This window comes from Octopus sinensis, linkage group LG24 (genome assembly GCF_006345805.1).
Source record: "Octopus sinensis linkage group LG24, ASM634580v1, whole genome shotgun sequence".
NCBI classification, from domain to species: Eukaryota; Metazoa; Mollusca; class Cephalopoda; order Octopoda; family Octopodidae; genus Octopus; species Octopus sinensis.
Genome location: NC_043020.1, coordinates 24,165,381 through 24,189,437, shown reverse-complemented (window position 1 = coordinate 24,189,437; position 24,057 = coordinate 24,165,381). Strand labels below are relative to the sequence as shown.

Sequence of the window (24,057 nt, the reverse complement as noted above, 5' to 3'; positions counted from 1 at the left end):
TTTTACCCAATTAATAATAAGCTTACGGATCCAGATATTAAAAGATGTGGCCTGTTTTCCCTTCACTTTTTCTATATACACTGAAGCAAACGAAATGTTTGTTTTGTTTTTTGTTTTTGTATCTAAGTACGTGTTCGTCTGAATGGAGTTTACTGAAATAAAATGATATTGAAAGAGTGTTGCAACTAAAACTAGTACAAGTTTTCCATGAAGTAGTGATCTTTTCAAGAATGTTTGCATACATTTGGACAGTTTTCTCTCCAATCATACTGTAAGGACTCTTATGTACAAGGACTGTATATATACATACATACATACATAATACATTAATAATATATAGATTATATTATATATATATATATATATATATATTATATATATATATATAATATATATAGATATATATAGATATACATATATTTATACATACATCTATATGAGTAAATTTATATACATACACACACATTATATACATATATATATATATGCATACATCATGTGGATCACTTTTTCCTGTACATCTCTACACGCTATTGCACAAGATTAATAACTTTAGTTATGAATTGTAATTAAAAAAAACATCAAAATGCGAGGAATCCACCGAAATAAATGGTTGTATAAAGTTGTAACTTCATTGAAAATTTATTGAAAGATTTCATCTTGTTCATAAAATATTAAATCAAATTTATACCAACGCTGGTCGGTGGTGTGGTTTAGAAACGAGAAATGTGTAAACATTTCTAGGAAAAGTCGTTTTAATGTTATATATGTAAATCGGCGAAGGTAATAAATCTGAAAAAATAATCATAATAAAGCCGTGAACATTCATAGAAATATTAAGGTAAGAGTTAGTGTTTTTTTAAGATATTCTAGAAAATTTGTATTTCAATTAATATTTTAATTTAAAATATTTGCATAACCGCATTATAACGTTATCTTCAGAAGGACTGCGTTAAACCTGTATATAGTATGCGTGTATAACAAATGTGTATATTCGTTGGTATTGTATGTGTATATATATATATATATATATATATATTATATATATATATATATATATATATATATTTATGGTATAGTAAAGCAATTTGGGGGTACGATGACAAACAAATGCATTATTTAATGAAAGACGACATAAAGAAACCGTACAAAAGCAAATTATCGGAAAATGTGTGAAAATGAATACAGCGAAGGAGACAAAGCGAAACATGAAATAATTAAAAAATGCAACATTATTATGGATTAAAAATTCTAAAACATAAAAGTAAAAGAGATAGAGAAAATATTCCACGTTTGAATAAGGTATACAAAACAGCTTATACCAGCTAACGGGTGTAAAGTGAAAAATATAGAAAATAATATTTTAAATTTAACAAAATACTGTGTGTTGCTACGCCGAACGATTTAGTGTATGTTTAAACGGTGCGAAATGGTTAAGATATTCAATTATTGATTGCAATGTCACGGGTTTGATTTGCGGACCGGGCAGTGATTTGCGGATCAAGCTGCTTCATTTTACTTTGCCGCAATTTACTCGGCTGTAACCGTGTACAACCAGTGTACTGATACAGCTCTATTTAACTATCTGTCACATCCTGGATGTTTAGCTCGGTCAAGAATGGTGGGGGAAACCACTTGAAATAGCTAACCTGGTACATGTTACCTTGTCATTCTCTCTCAAGTATAGACTGACAGAACTACTATGAATACCATTATAAAGGAAGCTGCGCAGTTAATTTGGCGTCTTTAACTTCATCTAAAAGAAAGTAATTATTAAAGGCTACGCTGTCTAGAAAATTCTGAAAAATCCTAATCGATTTATCAAATTGTACTTTTCAATATAATCAAAATATCAATTCACTGCAAGACAGCACCTTTTTAACACTACACATTAGCGTTCCGTTTTCGTATAATCTGTCTGTCTGTCTCTCTCTCTATCTCTCTCTCTCTCTCTCTCTCACACACACACACACACACACTCTATCTATCTATCTATCTCTCTTAGGACTATCACATGAAATCTGTCATATATTTCCGATTCTTAATATCTTTGTTTTTATTCACTAAGCAAAACATATTTTAAGCTACACTATTTTCGACACATTTAGGTCATTCTAATAAATATATATATATATATATATATATATATATATATATATATATATATGTGTGTGTGTGGTGTGTGTGTGTTTTGTGTGTGTGTGTGTGTGGAATGTTTTTACAGAAATTTAGTCAATGATGAAACAATAGTATTATTTAATCAAATAACCGAAAGGAAACATCGTATCAAATTTGAAACAATGTTCTGAGAAAGCAAATGTGTTGGAATATAAGCTAGACTATAATTAAATGATGGTGAGACCACATAACCAAAGAACACATTCTACAGAAAGCCAAGAGCACTTATTCAAATCCTATGAGAACGGAGATTAAATCTAACAGGTCACATAATCCGGCTACCAGAACGACGTCCTTTTAAAACAGCTTTCAGAGGACATTACTGTGTGAATGGAGAAACAAATAAAGGAAGATTGAAAACTGCATGGCGTAGAAAATTCCGAACCGTCATGAGAAAGGCTAATACCACATGGTCGGAGATAGGGAATACCACATGGTCGGAGATAGGGAATACCACATGGTCGGAGATAGGGAATACCACATGGTTGGAGATAGGGAATACCACATGGTCGGAGATAGGGAATACCAACAGACAGAAACCAATGGCGTCAACTTACTGCCCGATATGCTCGTGAGTACAGGAAAAATTGATACGGAAAATTGTAGAGTAAATAAACTAAAAGTAGAAAGGAAAATGAATTTTTTTAAAGATGTGGTTACAAGTATTAATAATTAGATGTATACGGCTGTGTACTCTAATCTAGAATACGTTTTGAATATGAGAACATGTAAGTACTTTAACTGAAGACGGTAAAAAAGGTTAAAGTAAAGGTCATTGCAGCATTAGAAAAGTAATGGAGATTACTTGAAGGGAATTTTTGGGTCAGTAATTAAGTTTGAACAGCGAACAATAATTAGGTCTAAGATTTATCAGTTAAATTGTGTAACTTTACAAGATTTCAGGATTTGGGTAATTCAGTAGCTATCGTATAAATTCCCTGACATAATATTATGAAGTCGGAAAGATTGGCGAAGATTCACTTTTCTGATTCAACACCGACAACGACGTAAATACTTGAATAAATCAATCTATAATGACTTTAGGGTTCACCATTAGTTTTTTCTTAATTGTTGACTAACACAGTTACTAGATGGGAAAATTATATACACACACACACACACACACACACACACACAAACACACACATATTATATATAGATATATATATATAGATATATATATAATATTATATATATTATATATATATATACACACTCTCATACAAGATGGTTCCCATAGCAGACTTAATCACAACTATTATGAATTCTCTCTCTCTCCCCACCCCACACATATACATGAGTGAGAGAGAGGGAGTGGAGTCGTAGGGGAGGGGCTGGGTGTCTGAGTTTCTCTCTGAGTGATGCAGATACAGTAGGGTATTTATGTCCAACAATGGGGAAAGAAAGAAAGAAAGAAAAAAAAACATATCACAAGTGAAATTCGCCGATCGATCACCAGTAAAAATCAATGGCAAGAAATGATTATCAAGCTAAGTATGGAGATCGATATAATTAAGCAACACCTTTGAAGGCGATGCCATATCATGAACAGAGTCGAAAGATTTAAAGCAATAAAAGGAGAAACGACTATCTTCGTTACTGCGTGTCTACGACTACCTTGTACGGTTTTGTGGGTATGAATTCGTTACGACGTGTACAGTTATAGCTGATCATTGATGATATAAAGTTTAGTTACATACAATTGCAAAACTACTATTACACATGCCCAGTAGTCGTTCCTGGGCAGGTCATATCTTTTAAATGTACTGCTTTATAAGTTCAACAATGGCGCACTTAAATAATTGTTAACATGTCAGCGGGCTGTTTTTATGGCCGTCTCTAAGCTCTATTCTAACTCACGTCTCTTATCTGCCAATATCGACACCTGGGGGGATGGGGGAGATCTGATCTTCTCAAATATATTAATTGATGACTGAACACGGAGTGAGATGTGATAAATATCCTGAATTCAATATGTACATGTACATATTGTCTTTATGTAAAGATGTAGTGACAGCTAGATAAAAGAAGAGCTGTGTGTGAGTGTGTGTGCGTCTACATTTATAGACATGTAAATATATACTATATATATATATATCTATATATATTAATCTATATATATATATATATATTATATATATATATATATATATATATATATATTATATAGGTAGATAAATAGATCGATAGAGAGAGAGGGGGGATATGTGTGCGTGCATGCATATATATATATATATATATACACACACACACACACGTACACAAACACACGCACAAAGATGAATGGATATATATAGTAAGATATGGCTAGGGAGGCTGAGAGAAGGCTATTTGTTGGTGTGCATATATGTGTGTTTAACTCAAACATCGGGAAATGTTTTAGATAGGTATAGACCCAAAGCTACGCATGCTCAACCGGATGTAGATATAATAGAAACACACAGTCAAAATCCTTCGTTAATAGCAGGTCTGTTTCTGCCCGTTTCTCTTTTATACAAAGAACCTCTCTTGGACATGGAATTTACTGTTATGGTCCAATAGTTGCATCGAATTTACATAAAACAATAATGGACCGATCGACATCAAAAAGTTACTCTCATGTTTTTACATTCAATACGTACATAAAGCCGTACATTCTGTGCGTACACGCATACACACACACACTCATACGTACATACATACACACGTACATATATATATAATAAGTGATGAAACAGGAGAGAGCGTGTAAGAGAGGAAGAGGGGAAATGTTATTCACATGTGTTCAGCTGTGTGTGTGTGTGTGTTTTGTTCGGTTGTATATGTGTGGTGCACAGACATTACTAGATGCTTCATTGCTAGTGATAATTATAAAAGAAATATTTTTTGGCGGCGAGCTGGCAGAATCGTTACTGCACCGGTCAAAATGCTTGGCAGAATTTCGTCTCGCTCTTTACGCGCGGGGATCAATGTGATCGTCTTGACTCCTCACTCTTGAAGAAATGCTGAACTTGTGTCAAAATTTGAAACCATTATTATTAATGTTTGAAGAATGGCCTGTGAAAGGACCAATTCTGAGCGTGCACCTGTAAAGAAAAGAAAGGCTCTTGCCCTGTTGTCCATGCACCCGTGGCTTTTGTCGGTTTTTCCACGAGGACCTTAAAGCGCCTCCATTTTTGGGAGTTTAATTTAATTTATAATTTATATTGTGTACACGCGAAAACCCATTCTATCGTCCTGTTTTTGTCTTTAATGTTGTTATATGTCTTTTAATGTTATTTCATGTGAGCCCTTGTGGCCAATAAAAGAATAAATTATTATTATTGTTGTTATTATTAAGGCGGCGAGCTGGTAGAATTGTTAGCGGAATTTCGCCCGTCGCTACGTTTTGAGTTCAAATTTCACCGAGGTCGACTTTACCTTTCATCCTTCCGGGGTCGATAAAGTACCAGTTAAATACTGGGGTCGATGTAATTGACTATCCCCCTCCTCCAAATTCAAGGCCTTGTGCCTATAGTAGTAAGGATTATTATTATTATTATTATTATTATTATTATTATTATTATTATTATGATAATGGCGATATTTTATGATTATTATGATGGTCATGATATAGATAACAATGATAGGTGATGAGGATGAAACTGATGATGGACGTGATGATGATGATGATGATGACGAGGTTGTTTAGAGCGTTCAGCTTCTTTTATTCCTAGCTTCATTGATCACTGATCTATACAGACACAGTTCAATGCGTTTGACAAATGTCAGAGAACAACACACAGACATTATATACATACACACACACACATATATATCAAGCACTTACATATACAAATGAGGGTGCGAGTTTATATGTGAGTGTAGTGTGTGTTTATACATTTATACATACATGAATATTATTACATGCCCCCCACACACACATATATATATATACAAACACATCTATTTATATACATATATACGTGTGTGTCTGTGTGCGCATGTTCATATATACTAATACTGTTTGCATGTATGTGAGTGTATGCGCATTTGAATGTTTGTGTGTGTTGTGTTCCATTGTGTACTAGTGTATGTATAAGCGTGAATATATTTTTGTTCTGTGAATGTATAATTTGTGGTATTTAATTGAAATTATCTACGGTTGTGCACGAACAAATATAAAAGAACAATATGAGAATAAATATGTAAATAAGTATAAAATAAACATACATGATTATATATCTATTCATATACGTATACATGCATTTGTGTGCTTATATATATATATATAACGGGAAGCTTTATGAAAATAAACAAAAGACGAAGACAGGTGGAGTACAAACAAACAATGTATTAGTATGGCGCTCAGGAATATAAATAAAACAAGTCTTTTACGTTTCGAGCCTACGCTCTTCAACAGAAAGATACACAGAAAAAAAAACACGGAGAGAAACAAGGAGAGAAAAAAAATGCGGATAGAAGCTAGTGATTCAACATATATATATATATATATATATATATATATAATATATATATATATATCTATATATATATATATATATATATATATTTGTGCAAATGTATTGACAGCTATGTATATATACATGCATATGTTTGATACCTATATATTCACAATTATACACACACACAGAACACATAATTGTATTATAATACACGTATTTATAAGCACGTATGTATATCTCATATACGCATAATTAATGTTACTCTAATTTTCTTTGTCTTTGCAGTCAAATTTCAACTCTGGTTACAGATGCTCTCACAGATATTTCCGACCAATTCCTCAACGATGAGGGAAAGTTCACGTTCTTCGTTCCTGGCAATATGGCTCTGAAGTACCATTCATTGGAGAAAATTACGTCTATTCTCCAAGAACCAGTTTACGAAAGATCAAAGGTAAATTCGATATGGAATTCCTTGTCCCTGCTTCCATTATGTTTTTTGCACAATGCCCTCCTCCAATTCTCCTATGTCGCTTTCTGATTATCTGTCTACCTTTATCTCTAAATCTACTTCACCCCGTCTTTCTTGGGTGTCTACATAAATAATATACGCATACACATGTAGATATATGTGTGGGGGCGTGCGCTTGTGTGTATGTTTGTGTAACAAGTCGCGTGGCCTAGTGGTTACGCGGGTTGCACTCACGACCATGAGTTCGTGGGTTCGATTTCCAGACCGGTAGCAAAGCACTTCATTTCAAGTAACCCCAATCCACGTAGCTGTAAATGCGTGAACGTTCGATGGAGTAGCATTCCGATTGGGGGTGGATTGTTATCCTGCTCGCCCAGACAGCGGAGTGACATCATTCGAAAGATAAAACGACGCCAAATGCATTGTGACCAGCGTTGTATAACAACATCCGGTAACCTGGTCGATTACGTGAAATTAAAAATATCTTTTTGGTGTGAGATTTTTTCATTCCTGAATTAAGTAACTCCTGTATATCTTAGTAAATATTGCGAAACTGTTTCCGGCGAGACTGAGGTCAATACGGAATGGTTGACCTCATACAAGATCTGGTTCCCGCTTAATTATTTTATCATTAAAATCTCCGTCTCATTCTCTCTGACCCCGTTTAATACTATGTTACGTAATAAATTTATGTCTATCCCCCACTTCTTCGTCACTCCTTCTAACCATCTCTCTCTCTCTCTCTCTCTCTCTCTCTCTCTCTCTCTTTATTTCCCTTTTTGTCAAATTTATTCACCCCTTCATGCTTCTTCCGTGCAAAGCCTTGAACGTCCCTATGACATAAATTGTCATTGTCAGCCAAGTGATAAACAACGTTAATCTTGGACCGATTCTTGTCGACTTCAGGAAAAGATACCATTGTCTCTTCTTGAAAAAATTCATGTCATGGCTTTAAATACTTTCCAAACATACTTGAGTTGGCAATGCTACATAGCTACACATCTTAATTCTGAGCCGCCTGTGTTGAAACCGCTCTTACGCAGTTACTTAATTGAAAAAATATTATCAGGTTTGGGACCAAAAGCGTCTTCCCGAAGGTCCAATCTACGTCATCCGTGTGGCTACGAAGTGGCTCTGATGAAGAACGGTTATGTAATTATACAGTTAATTAACTGAGTATAACTTTTTTCTTCACGGCCTCAGCCCTCATTAACTTTCTAAGATATAAAATAGTTGAAATACTGTTGATAGTGGTGAGTATGGCCCCAGTAAATGTAACCTATTGTCAGCAAGTGGGTATTGGCCAGAGAACACACGTGAGAGACGGCACATGCTTTTGGCTATAAAGATATACTGGATGTGTAAGGGTCCCTTTGTGACCCTCATGTAGCTCTCCTATTTCCTACGTTTTATTATATTTCTTAATTGTAATGCCACAATCACCCGAAACCCTTAGGAAAATATAAAAAGTTATTTAGAAAATTATTATTATTATTATTATTATTATTTTTTTTTTTTTTTTTTTTTTTACCGAAGGCGGCGAGCTGGCAGAAATGTTAGCACGCCGGGCGAAATGCGTAGCCATATTTCGCCCGTCGTTACGTTTTGAGTTCAAATTCCGCCAAGGTCGTCCTTGCCTTTCATCCTTTCGGGGTCGATTAAATACGTACCAGTTACGCACTGGGGTCGATGTAATCGACTTAATGCGTTTGTCTGTCCTTGTTTATCCTCTCTGTGTTTAGCCCCTTGTGGGTAGTAAAGAAATAGGTATTTCGCCTGTCGTTACATTTTGAGTTCAAATTCCGCCGAGGTCAACTTTGCCTTTCATCCTTTTGGGGGTCGATAAATTAAGTACCAGTTAAGTACTGTGGTTGATGTAATCGACTATCTCTCTCTCCCAAATTTCAGGCCTTGTGCATATAGTAGAAAGTATTATTATTATTATTATTATTATTATTAAAATTTCACCGATGTCGACTTTCCCATTCATGCTTTTCGGAGACGATAAAATATATACCCGTCAATTACTGGGGTTGATGGAACCGCCTATTCCCCTCCCCAAATTTTCAACCCTGGTGCCTAAAGTAGAATATTATTATTACTGACCTGTGGGTTTATGTCGAACACCTGCTGTCGAGTGTAGGACAGATCCAGCTATCAGTTGAATCCATCATGAGGATTGCGTCGCCGCCTTCTTTTGGCCGGGAGGAGTAGGCAATTTTTATTTGTCTTGTGGCTGTAGTTAAATAAGTAGTATGGTGGACCCGTTTGAAAGGGCTAAAGACAGACACTCAGCCAAGCCCTCAACTCTTTCAAGTATCACTTGAAAAGGAAGTTGAGGGTGAGGTGGAAAGTGTTGCTTTCAAGCAAGCTTGTTGGAAGATGGGTGAATGTTGGAGCATACATCTGTGAGAAATAAAAGGGTTGTTGCCCTGTTGATCAGGCACCCGTGGCTTTTGTGGGGTTTTCCATGAGGACCTTAAGGCGCCTCCACTATTGGGAGTTTTACTTGTTTAATTTACTTGTTTTTTATTCTTTACCCATTGTATCGTCACGTTTTAGTCTTTTATGTTGTATGTCATTTAATGTTTATTTTATTTATTATTATTATTATTATTATTATTATTATTATTATTATTATTATTATTATTATTATTATCATTATTATTATTATTATTATTATTATTATTATTATTATTATTATTATGTCTTCTCGGTTGCATCTTCCCTATTTATCTATTACAGTTAATATTGCGACATCTAATTACGGACCACATATTGCCGCTGTCTGAGCTCAGCACTCACAGATTGAGTAACTTAATGAGAAAAGAAGGAATGGAAGTAACCAAAGACAAAAAAGGTAACTATTTTCACCAAACTCAGTAATTTAACGTTTAAATTCCTCTGAGACTCTTTTTACCATTTTTAATTTTTCTCATTATTTTATCTCACCTTCCACCTACACCTGTCCATATATTGCAATTTTAAAGACATTGACTTCATATAAAAAAACAACAACACGGTCGCTTGACCTACAAGAAATAACAATTGTATCGATTTGAAATCCCACCCCATTGTCTAAAAAACTGAAAGTGACATTTGATAATGGAATCTTAGATACACTACGTCAGAATTATAAACAAGATTCTTTGACTATTGTCATTTCTTACAGATCTAACCAATCATGGGTGATCTGGATCAGAACACAAACAGGCTACATGTTACCTTGAATTGCAGTCGATCTTAAGAACTTTCGGTCAAAATTCTGTATTAAGCCTCTATATACCGAGTTTCTTGGTTGGCTAGCAAACATAGAAATGGTTCTAATGGAGTTGTTCTTGTTAATTGAAACTGTTTTAGCTATGTTCTTCCTTATGGCTATAATTTATGCCTCACTTTATATAAACAATAAATATTGCTCAAGAAAATACTTGAACATGCCGCACATATTTATGCTTATCCCATAATTGCTCTGATTATATATATTAATTATATAGTATTTATGCTTATCCCATAATTGTTCTAATTTCATGTATTAATTGTGTAGTATTCAGTGGTATATTGTTTACATTGTAGACTAGTGTTGGGATATTCGTAGAAGTTTTGGATAGAATACTACGTGACATTTGATCCGAATCCCAAAGCTGAGTTTTGTATGAAATGCCATGTGGTGTGCTATCCAAAGTTCAGAACTTAGGTACCAGACTTAAACAGGAAAAACGAAAAACATAGGTACTAAGAGCCGATTTCTTCGACTTTAGCTCATCAAAACGGTGCTCAGAATGACTGCAGTCCAATGACCAAAGAACAAGAGTTACCGTTACAATATGTAGAATCTCAAATACAATAAACGCAATAGTAAATTTGCTGTGGAAAGCGTCAGCCAAGATTCCAAAGAATTCGTATTCAAAGATTCAGATCTCGTTACCAATTTATTTACTCCAGATAATGAACAGAATTTACAGAAAAATTTGGAAGAATGTTAAAATTTAATCATGGTTTTATAATCAATAAAATATACCTCTTAAACATAATTAAAATTTTAATTTAAATTCATGAAATATTTATGAGCTAAAGTTTTAAAATTAACTGTATCTTATCTACGGTTTTAATTAGCAATAAAATAACTTTCAATCAATGTTTATTTGAAGAACTGCACCAAAGTGTGCAGCAATAATTATGTCAGTATGTCTATATTCCAGAAACTGCTATTATTTATCATAAAACTGTCACACATCGTTTCGTATATGAAATATATAATCGCTCTCAGATAAGTAATTCAGCCACATAAGAAATATGCAAATATTGAGCATTAACTAAATATTATGGTAAATATTATTTTCTGAGAGGTTCGTTAGTCATAAATAAATAAATAAATACTTGTTTAATTTATTTTATTTTTATTTTGTGAATTCATTATCATAAAACTGCGCAAACGCGGATATTGTATTTGTCTGGCCAGCCGATCGGTTTCTGTGGCTTTCATGTCAGAGCTTTCAATCAGTGTATTCGCCATTGGAGCAGCGCATGCTTTTGTGTTGATATATACATATATATATATATTACTTGTTTCAATCATTGACCCGTAGCCGTTCTGAGGCATGGCTATGAAGGGTTTACTTTAACAAATCGACCCAAGTACGTATTCTTTCAGTCTGGTACTTATTCTATCGGATCTTTTGCCAAAACATACCAACACCCTTTGCTGAGCAGTAGGCCGCAAACATAATGTCACACACACGCAGAGATCGATACATATATATATAACATGAGGAGCTTCTTTCAGTTTCCGTCTACCAAACCTCACAAGGTCTTCATCTGCTCGGGGATACTGCAGAAGATATTTTTCTCACGCGTAATGCAGTGGAACTGAACTCGAGGCTGTATGGTTGGGAAGAAAACCTGTTATCCCGCAGGCATGCCTGCTCATCTAAGTAGCGTTAGCATGCTGGGAATCGAACCCAGACAGTCTGCGTGAAAGCTAGCAACTCCAAGTGCTTGACACTGTCGAAATATTATGATGAGTCAAATGCTCATTGAGTTAACGAGTTAGTGGCTGAGTATCCCAAAGATATGAGCCCGTAACTGTGAGACTGATTCGGCTGCCTTCAATGAATTTCTAGAAAATGCTTTTTATAAGTTGCGTCGTCTTGAATATTTTGGAATGCCAAATGCACAAAATGCTGCGCAGCGGGATTGAACCTGGGATTTCATGGTGACGGATATAAACAAACCTTCACCATACTGTCCTATGGATTGTTCTCAGATTCTACACACAGCGCACAAAGACATATATACGTATCACGTGGTTGGTGCATTCAAAACTATACCAAGGCAACAAAGGAGTGCGGTAATAAGAAGGAACCTACACACACACACACACACACACACATGTATATATACGCATACATAAATTACACACACGTCATGTATGTGTATGTATTTATAGTTTCATTTGTCTACACACACATATATATATATTACATAAATATATATATTATATATATATATATATATTATACATGTATATATATATATATATATATATATATATATATATATATATATATAAGAATGAATGTTTTTATATATAATGAACGTGAAATACAGGAAGGGACGAACACGGAACACAGACAAATCATTCGAAGCCTTCAATCTTCAGTCAGACACCGAATCATCATAGCAAATTTCGGCTGTTCAATTCTGATATTTGCTCCAACTCGGCCAGCCCCAAGAAAAAAACTAAGCTGTAAGCTGTAAGCATTAGATTTCTTGGTATATACACGAGTTCATATACAAGCAGATGCATACATACTTAAACATGTGTCTGTGTATATATGCGTGTACATACATTCCTAGAGATACACGTGTTGGAGAATATATTACATATATATATATATATATATACATACATACATACACTTATATATATATAAATTGCATACGCGCACACACATCCATGGTTGCGCTATTCAACAGTTTGCCACTCGAGAAGCACCGAGGGTGGACGGGGACAGTCGAGGTCAACAGTTTCTGGTTACCGCTCCAGCTGCTAGTCTCCTTGATTTATGCATTTCAACATCAAGTGCTGTTCTGGGGTCATTGCTAAGGGCAACTATACCGTTTCTATGAGGTTAGTTGAGTGGGTTTCATAAATAAAGTGATCTGAAAATGCTGGAGGGATTAGAAATAGAAGACTTGGCTGGATTGGGTGTTTGGGTGCGCATATGTATTACATACATACGTACACAATTAACTGCATACATATTGCACATAGATACAATTGTATACGTAAGCATGTAGGTCGTATTCACGCAAATATATATATATATATATATATATATACACATACACATGCTTGTATGCATATATACGTTTATTATATCTGCATCAGATTTTGTGCAAGCGTGTACCTGAGGTGCATGTGTTTTCTTAATTAGTAGAAACTTACATTTGATACGTAAAAGAAAACATTTTCTTCATTCTAAAACTATTTTTAATATCAGAACCGAGATAAAAGCGATAGGATTGGACTGATAGTCAATATGGATATTTAATACATCCACACACACATCTAACTTTTATATATGTTTTATGCAGCGTAGGAAGTGCAATCTTGGTTATGGCATATAACCGATCGGAAAGCAACTGTTGGTTTCGCTTCCACTCGACTACATAAGTATAACTGCTTAAAATTCTTTTAGAGTGTGCTTTCTCTCTAACTTGAGGGACAACTCACACACAATGCCCAATGTAACTGCTAACTTTTAATAGAGCAGGCTTACATAGTCGGGCTGTTACTTAATATCCCGTTGAACTCGTAGTTCGAACCCGATTGATAAGGCTAACCCTCAGCTCTAAAGACCCAGAGATACATAATAGGGCTGTTATCCAACATCCCGCTGAAAATCCTAGTGCGAAACTCATTGGTAAGATCGACCATAAGGGATATATAATACTATACACACACACACATACATATATATATATATATACATGAAAACACACACACATGCACATACATACTCGTATCATCATTATTTTATGGAAACGTCCCCTTAATCCAGGCGTATGAATTGGAAGTAAAAACATCAATTTTTATTGTGTTGTGAGGTTTGAAAACACTGACTGATAATGCGAAACACGGGCGAAATGCTTAGCGGTATTTCGTCTGCCGCAACGTTCCGTGTTCAAATTCCGCCGAGGTCGACTTTGCCTTTCATCCTTTCGGGGTCGATTAAATAAGTACCAGTTATGCACAGGGGTCGATATAATCTACTTAATCCGTTTGTCTGTCCTTGTTTGTCCCCTCTGTGTTTAGCCCCTTGTGGGTAGTAAAGAAATAGGTATTTCGCCTGTCTTTACGGTCTGAGTTCAAATTCTGCCGAGGTCGACTTTGCCTTTCATCCTTTCGGGGTCGATTAAATAAGTACCAGTTACGCACTGGGGTCGATTTAATCGACTTGCCCCCTCTCCCAAAATTTCGCCCCTTGAACCTAGATTAGAAAAGAATAATCGTATTATTTGAATATTGCATATCTTAAGTCTTATTGATTATACCCTGTAGACATTCAGGTTTGAATTTCGTTGTTGAGGGAGAGGAGAGTTGCAAAATAGAATTAACTTTTGTAACCTCTCCGCATCTCTCTCGCTCTCTTCGTATTTCAGAGGCTATGTTGTGCATGGTGAAAATATTTGGTAATTCGTGGGTAGGTTATAGATTTAGCAACTGAGTGGATTACAAAAGATCGAGCGATTATCTTATAGAGCTTTTTGCTCCTTAGAGAATGTAGCGAGTATATATAATATAATGATGTACCTTTAAACACTCACAGCCGTGGTTACCTGGTAAACTTGGCAAATTTATTAACATTTTTACTCTAGCAAGACTTTACATGCTCCACCTGCGGACATATCTGTCTCTCCAGAATCGGACTTCACAGTCATCAGAGGTCACATGACTACAAATGAGGTTTGGGAAAAGTACACATCGCTTCGTGATGTTCACGAAATAAATGATGATGATGATGATGATGATGATGATGATGATAACACCACTCTCCTGAGTTCATCCACCAGGTCCACAGCCACGTGACAACAGGGTACGTCCACATACCCGATTGGTCTCTGCAACATGCGTGAAGATTAACCCTTCTCTTAGACCTCAGGACCTTAGACACAATACGTATATTAAATTTACTTAAATAATTAAATTAAATAGGAGTATCCGCGCATTAGTGTGAATTAGAAAATTAGTGTAAGCTAAAAACGTTTAAAGAATTTTAAGTATTGTAAAAAGATTATCAGTTTCAGCCTACTAAAAATATTTTAGGGAGATGCAAATATATTTGTTGAGATTTATGGAATTAAACAAGTTTTACAGATTCAAGGATGTATAATTTAAGGACTTTAAAAGTACATGATATACTTGGAATGAAAATATACCATTGGCTGCCAAAATAGCATAAAAGCTTCAAGTATTGGTAACTTAAGCCATTACAGTTGGGATTGTTGATACATGGAGTTGCATACTTGGCTTCAGTTTGTGTTTATCAGAAAATACGCGGGTACGAAAAGAGAAATTAAGATTTACGAGGTAAAAGCTTATGGTGAATGTCGCCGGGTACGTTGGCGAGAAATGCTGGGGGGGGGGGAGATGGCGTTCGGAGAAATTTTAGCGGGTAACAGGGAGGAAGGTATATAGCGGAAGTTAACTTATATGACTCTCTTCTAACATCCGAATAGACACATGTCATAAGTATAGCGCTGTTGTTAAGGAGCTCGCTTCACGACCACATCATGCCGAGTTCAGTATCACTTCGCGGTACCTCGGGCAAGTGTCTCCTACTATGGCCCCAGGCCAACCACTTATTTCTGAGTGAATTTGGGAGGTGGAGACCGTGTGGTAGACAGTCGCATATTACATATGTATATATATACATATATACATATATACACAGATAAACATATATATGCATATATATATATATACATACAAACATATATATATACATACATGCATGTATATAGACATATACATACATACACATACATATACATATATATACACATACATATACATACATGTATATACACACATATATATATATATACATACATATACACATATACACACATATATACGTATATACTTAGACATACATATATGTATATATATATGTATATATATATGTATATATATATATACGCACACACATATATATACGTATATAGTTACACGTACATATATGCATATATATATATATATATACTCATACATATATACGTGCATATGCATATGTCACACACAAACACATCATATATATATATATATATATTATATATATATATATATTATATATATATATGCAATATGTTACATTACTCGGTAGCCAGATAACCGAAGAGATGGTGTTGTGGATTTCCACTTCGGCATCTGAAACTCAGAGTTTTATCTTGACTACCGAGTAATGTAACATATTGTATAGATAAATTTCCTCTATTTACATAATATTGAGGTCTCTTTCTTTCTTTTGTTATCTTACCGTTTTATCAATATATATATATATATATATATATATAATATATATATATATATTATATATATATATATAATATATATATATATATTATATATATATATATATATATACATATATATATATATATATATATATATATATATATATATATATATATATACATATATATATTATATACTTAACCGTTTCTGTGTGTGTGTTCGTATTTGTCCTCGTAACTTCATGGCTTGGCAAATGTCATCGATATATACCAAACTCAAAAATAAGTAATAGTGACAATTTCTGCGACGAAGCCCTTGAAGACATCGCCCCATCATGGCTGCAGTCCAATGATTGAAGCAAGGAAAAAAATACATACATGCAAATATACATATGTATATGCACACATACGCGCGTGCACACGCCCACCTGACTTTTAGTACATTACCCAAAGAATAACAAAATAAAATTGTACAGTTTTTCGAAAGTCAGGAGCGTTTTCACGATGAATATAAAGTGACAGATCGGGAGTGTTAGCAAATTATTAAACAGGATATAAACAGTTTATCATTTTTCGGAACAGAAATGCCATTACGTGATATAAAAAGACTTGGTATGTCGGCATCGATGGAGGAATGGGAAACAGCGGTAATGTCTTAAAACAAGCTAAACTTGGCAGAGGAATGTATGCTGCGCGTGGTTAAAGCATTTAGTTATTACAAGTAAAGGATTGACAATTGGGTGGAGTGTAAGAGAGTGAGCAATTAGATAAGAGCAATTTTTACTCTTTTCAGGATGTAGCTAGTGTATAATTTAATAATATAGCTTAGACCAATCGCAGACGGTGCTAAATGATGGAATATTATGCCTGTTATATTGTAATTAACTGTTGAGCGAATAGCAATTTTAAAAAGGAGAGAAGACAAGGGGTACTAAATATATCTGTCGACAGGTAGAGATTATTTCGGCACGTAGTTTAGTCAACTTGGAGTTAGAGCAACAGGATGAAATCATACTAATTAGTGACAATAAAACGAAAGCAACAGTGCTAAATTGTCTTTTTTGTTTTTCATTTATAGAGAGAATGGTTATACTTAGTTTAGAAATGAAAGAATGGTCTTAGAAGTACTACTAAATGCTTCAGGATACATTTAGCTATAATGGAACTAGAAACAAATTGGTGGATTCGTATATTGGTTTGGAAAATTGTCTGTTGTATATGCCTTTATCAAGTTATATGCTAAACTCAGTTTTCGTCAACACAGAATAATAGGAACCGAAGTATCTAATTTCTATGTAAGGTTATAGAAAAGTATATATAGTTTTGATTACAGGGGATCCATCAGAATCGAGGTTTATCAAACTTAAGCAATTCACGAATTGGCTAGACAGTTAATTGATCCATTATCACAGCACAGAATAAGACATTGATGAACAGATGTTTACTATTGTTTGGTTAGCCGTTACTCCAATACTTTCCCAAAATAACTAGAACCATTACCGTGGCGCACAAGCATGATTAAAACTCACGAAACAGTTACATTAAGTGTGTGTGTATAGATAGATAGATAGATAGATAGATAGATAGATAGATAGATAGATAGATAGATAGATAGATATGGCTGATACGTGCATACACGTAGAAAAACCTAGCACTGCTAACACAGTAGAATTATTGACTTATAAAAATAATATGCTTTATTGTATATTCTATTTGCATAACGAAATACCACACACCTACAAATCATTAATATATATATATATATATATATATATATATATATATATATATTATATATATATATATAGAGAGAGAGGAGAGAGAGAGAGAGGAGAGAGAGAGAGAGAGATACATATATATATATATACATTACACACAAACGCACAAGCTAAAATCTATTCATCCGAAAGCAAACGTTAGGCCCTAGCAGTATTTAGCAGAACTAAATGTTATGATTGCAATGACTCTTGTAGCAGAAACAACTGTGACCTTATGAAGTTCATAACAATTTTTTTATTCCTTAGTCATTTTAATTTCTTCTGTGTGTGTGTGTGTGTGTGTGTTCGTCAGAAATCTCTGTGTTGATTCTCAACCAAGGTCCGTATAGTAAGAAGAGAAAAATGTAAGCAGGGAAATTGAACCATTTTAGCTTTCAGCAAATGGTAAATAGTACATTGCATTAAGAATTGGGTAATCTCATTTCCTCTTTTATTCGTTACATGTGTGTGAGTGCCTGTACACACACACACAAATACATTCTTTCATACACAGAGGGTGGGACAGAGGGCGAGCAAAATGGGCGTCTCGTAGAATTAATGCGCCGGGTGCAGTTGGGTGTTTCTGGTGGACTGAGTGCAGTAAAGCAGTTTATGTGATTTTGAGGGCTTAACAGCACCAAGAGCGCTTAAGTGCATCGGGTAGATTTGTTGCAACGAGTGTGCCTAACCGCATTCCTTGGGCTTTAGCATCGTGTATTCGAGTATATATGTTTAATAGAGAGGTGGTAGATTGGTGCATCTTACCATAGCATAGCAGTTATGATGAAAGATAACTGAGCGGATGTGATGAAATGAGAGTAGAGAAACTGCATCAGAGACAACTGCATCAAAGAATATCGGAAAGAGAGATGTTTGGAAGACATTGAGGAGAGATGCTGAAGAGAATTTCGCTGATGGCTAGGAAAGTGTGAGCAAAATCACCGGGAGAGTCGTAAAATACATATTAATCTTTAACCAGTTTCAGTCAATAGACTGCGCCCATGCTAGAACACTACCTTGAATAATTTTCAGTTGAATGACTCGACCCCACTACGTTTTTAAAGCTTGATACTTTACCCATTGTCTCTTTTACCGAACCCCGCTCTCTCTCGCTCTCGCTCTATTATATATATATATATATATATATTCAACAAGCTTCTTTCAGTTTCCACCTATCAAATCCACTCACAAAGCTTTGGTTGGTCAGAGGCTATACGGAAAGGCACTTGTCCAAGATTCCATGCAGTGATATTGAAACCCATATCATGTCGTTAGGAAGCAAGCTTCTTACCACACAACCACTCTTGCCTCTCTATATGTGTGTGTGTTTGTGTGTGTGTGTGTGTGTGTGTGATTGGCGTAGCATCCGTCTGTCAAAAGTAAAAGGGTTTGTTTCAGCCACTTTTCAGTAATGTCTAAAGTTGTGCTTCAAACAATGTGAGAGAGTCAGAGAGAAAACTGAAGAAGAATGAGTGGAGATTAAAAGTGGCAAGAATAACTGAATAGGAATTGAAGAACGAAGAAAACGTTTGTATGATTTCGTTAAAATGTTCCGAAAGGGGGCAGAAATTAACCCCGTCATATCATATAGATTACGCTAATACATAGAAATGTATTTAAACACACGCATGTGCTGTTTGCTAACATCATGAAGTATAAAGTATTACTCTGAAGAACTGATGTGAATCTGCATCAAATGTATTACGAACATACACTGCTGGGCATAAGGTGGAAATAGCCACAACGGTGAAACGTACGAAGGTAGCAAATATGATAAACACGATTTGGTTTATACCGTTCTTCCAATTTGTGTGTGTGTGTGTGTGTGTGTGTGTGTGTCACCTGCTTCTCTCACAGGTATTTTGGGGAGATACAGGCTCTCACAGTAATTCTCTCTCAGTGTATCCTATTCATTCTCTGTTATTTGTTGTTATTTCAACAACCGATATCTGCTAGAAATAGCAACTTAGTCTTCCACTAATTACTTTAGAGTTTTAATAAAAAGGGACACTTGATAATACACTACTTAACACTCCTAAAATGATATTTTGGTCAGTAACAGCTGCAGTATATTTTATAAAAATCCTGGTGAATCTTATTTGACCTGGTGTTAAAATAAAACAACAACAAAAGCTGAACATCGATTTAGTCGAATATTGCACATACAGCAATGAGCAGACATTTTGTCCAGTTTGTTTCCTGTTGCAGCAGATCAGCGATGCGTCCAATGGCAAAACGCGCTTAGCTCTCAATAGTTTGTATAAAGCACAGCGCTTGTGTATAGCGTGTCCACAATGTGGAACTACTCACTGCTGTAGCACAGCAGCGGAAGTGATATCAAATAGACAGGGTGCTTCCGCTTGCTTGCGAATTTTTCTCGATGAAAAGAAGCGTTAATAAAACTGGCATCTTATTAATTCTATCACAACCACAACAATTTAGATGGTGGTTATTTACATAGCAGCAATAGATTGAGGGGTGGGAATAAAGAAGCCGATTGAGAAGAATCAAAAAATATATATCGTGTAACGTGTTCGAAGGTTTATGATGCTGGAGATGCAATAATAATAAAAATTGTGTAAAAAATGGATGTCATATGGTAAATGAAAGAATGAAGGAATGCGAGAATAAATGAATATCTCGAACGAGTTTAGAATAAATTTCAAATGAAATATGTAGGTTGTGTGTGTGTGATTATAAGGGATGATGTGAACAATACACACACGCATGTTATATATATGTCACTGAATATGACTAGGTTGGTAAGATATTGCACATGGCTGACTATATTAATTTTATATATCATATACGTACGTACGTGGATACATATATACATGCATGCATAAATCCATATATAGTAAACGAATCTCGCTACTGGGCGAGTGGGCAGAAGATATCTTCCGGCCCGATAGTTCCTGACCCTCTAAAGCATCCGGGCCCGCCCAGATAGTGACTCCTGGGTGTCCTTATGCTGTTTATATATTATTGTTTTTAACTGAGAGAAAGTCAGAAAAGAAACAAAATGACTCTCAACGGCCCAGAGTTTCGTCCACAGCACTTACCCTCTTTTATTAGTGCCATGCACGCAACCGTGTCGTCACCTGTTTACATTTCCAACTTTCCGTTCTTTAAGAATTATAAAAATCACTTGATGTACTTTTATGTTGATTGTATTTATTCCCTTTCTTCCAAATTTAACTGTGTGTGTATATTATTCTATGTGTGTGTGTGAGTGTGTGTGTGTGTGTGTGTGTGGTGTGTGTGTGTGTGTGTGCGTATAATTATCAAATTAACTTATATTTTCACTGTAAATGACAAACTAAGTATAAACAATCCTGTGTAATTTGCTAAGTGGACACGCAGTAAGCGGTGGTATAGGGTTCAAATCTGGCCAGTAGGTCTATTGCTCGCTAGGAATGACTTACAACCAGAGCAGTGATCGAATTAGATTTCGGCGTTTAATTATATGTCTATGTGGCCCGAGAGCGAATCCTTCGCAAGTGGAAACTGTCTCCCTCTATTTCAAGGTTTACAACGCAAGACATCTGTCCGGTATTGGAATTGCTGTAATTAAATACATCGATGAAGAAATTAGCTATATTGATCAAGTTGGCGCTTCATTATAATGACTTAGACTTGTCAAAGTAAAACAGGTTATACATACATACATACACACTTACATACATGTCTAGATATACAATTATATGCATGAGAATACGTACATAAAATAAAACATACAAATCTGCGCACATACATACATAGGTACATACATACCCTGTTGTTGAAATTCCAATAAAGGAGCCTTGGATGTAGGTTAGAAACAGGCTCTTTTGCTATTGGCAAGAAACCTTGAAATAAAACTGAATGATGACATACATGCATACATACATGTGACAAATAATGATAAACACAAGCTTATATTATAGTTCTTACGCTCATTTCACCATTACGGTTGTTCGAAGCCCTGCAATTATTGTTCGAAGTGCATTTACATGCTCAACTGCTATGCATTGTCAGGGGAACACTTTCTTTGTTAATTTACTGAAAACTAGAGACGAACAGCATTCCTCCATGTTTACACTAATATATTTTAACATGAAACCAATGGTAGCCATAATACACAAGTAAAGATATTTTATCCACCAATGCCGTATTAATCACTCATTCTCATTATTCAACATTTACTCGCTATGTTGCATATGGCAAGTCTACGGTCGTCAGTTGTAATCAAGGCCGCTTTAGTTCCAGCATATACCATGATATAGCTGATGGTTTTAGGCAGCCATAGAGTAACGAAAAATCACTCGAATTATTCGACTCTTAACCATTCTATAACAGTTTTTGGATTTCTCTCAATGTCAGTTAATTTCCATTAATTATTTTAAATATTCAAGTTATCTTTGAAATCTGGGCATGTAAAACTCAGAGTTTTGGTGGTTTGGCTTCCAGTAAACTTTTCGTTCCTTCTTTTCCAAGACTGCAATATTTGTATCCATTTCGTTACACATACACACACACGCACACACACACACACAAACTGATATATACACACTCACACACAATATATATATATATATACATGCATACACAGACATGAGGAGGGAGGTGCTGAAAAGTTCCTGGCTTTGGGTAACAAAAAATACAAGAGGATCAGTTAATTATGATTTTATTCACCATATTCCCCTCTCAGATTCACTCACTTACTGCAACGGTCCTTCAATTTTTCTAAGCCCTATAAATGAACTCGGAAAGTTGGACCTCTGACCAGGCCTTTCGCGATACTCTTAAAGCCAAGAACTTTTCAGCATCACTTCTCTCTCTCTCTCTCTCTCTCTCTCTCTCTCTCACACACACACACACAGAGTTATCGTTTATACTGGTCACTTACTCTTTTTTCCATTTTCTCTTCCAGGCACCTACCTTGTTTGGAAAGGAATCCAAGCCCGAATTATCAAAGCGAATATCCTGGCCTCGAACGGCATCATTCACGTTGTGGAGCGCTTTTTGCTAATGAATGACAAAGAGCGATCCGCATCGCATTCCTCGACGAATGCTGCCCGAGCACGGACTCTACACACGATCCCACCCCGCCTGCACACGACGCCGGTGGAGTTCGTCATACCACGGCATCACAAGGGACTGCCAGAGTCACACTCCAGGCCGGTATTCGCCACACCCCGGATCACCACGCCCAGACTGGCCGGCGGACATTCAGAATACGCAATCACATCATCGGCGCACAGACCTCACGCCGCCAGATCGATGAACGGACGTTTAGTATTAACTGTAATGTTGTTGTTGTTGCTAGTATTCACCAATAGATGGCAGCAAACGTAGCCATACTATTATATCCTCGCTCCCCCCCTACAATACCCACCACCTCTACCCAGTAATATCCCCCCTCCTCCCGTAATAATAAAGAACAGAAAAACTAAAAGAAAGCAACAACAACAAATATAACAAAAACAGTGTTATCTTCAAATTTTGTAAATGGTTTTACTACTACTACTACTATTACTTATTATTATTATTATTATTATTATTATTATTATTATTATTATTATTATTGTGATCGATTGACAGAATAATTTAAAGCGTCGGAAAAATACCTCACGGTTATTATTATTATTATTATTATTATTATTATTATTATTATTATTATTATTATTATTATTTTCGGCTACCTTCGTTCTGTGTTTAAATCCCG

The 24,057-nt window shown here is 35.3% G+C and overlaps 1 protein-coding gene across 1 annotated transcript in view; it reads left to right on the top strand.

Annotated features, from left to right (window-relative positions):
* Window positions 1-23,807, top strand: part of LOC115223995 (fasciclin-1) — a 103,231-nt gene extending 79,424 nt beyond the window's left edge. The window contains exons 7-9 of the mRNA XM_029794777.2: window positions 6,888-7,053; window positions 9,817-9,931; window positions 23,263-23,807. Of these exons, the coding sequence (XP_029650637.1) occupies window positions 6,888-7,053; window positions 9,817-9,931; window positions 23,263-23,687 (706 nt within the window). The 3' untranslated portion in view covers window positions 23,688-23,807. The remainder of the gene's footprint in view (window positions 1-6,887; window positions 7,054-9,816; window positions 9,932-23,262) is intronic.
* The last annotated feature ends 250 nt before the right edge of the window (window positions 23,808-24,057 follow it).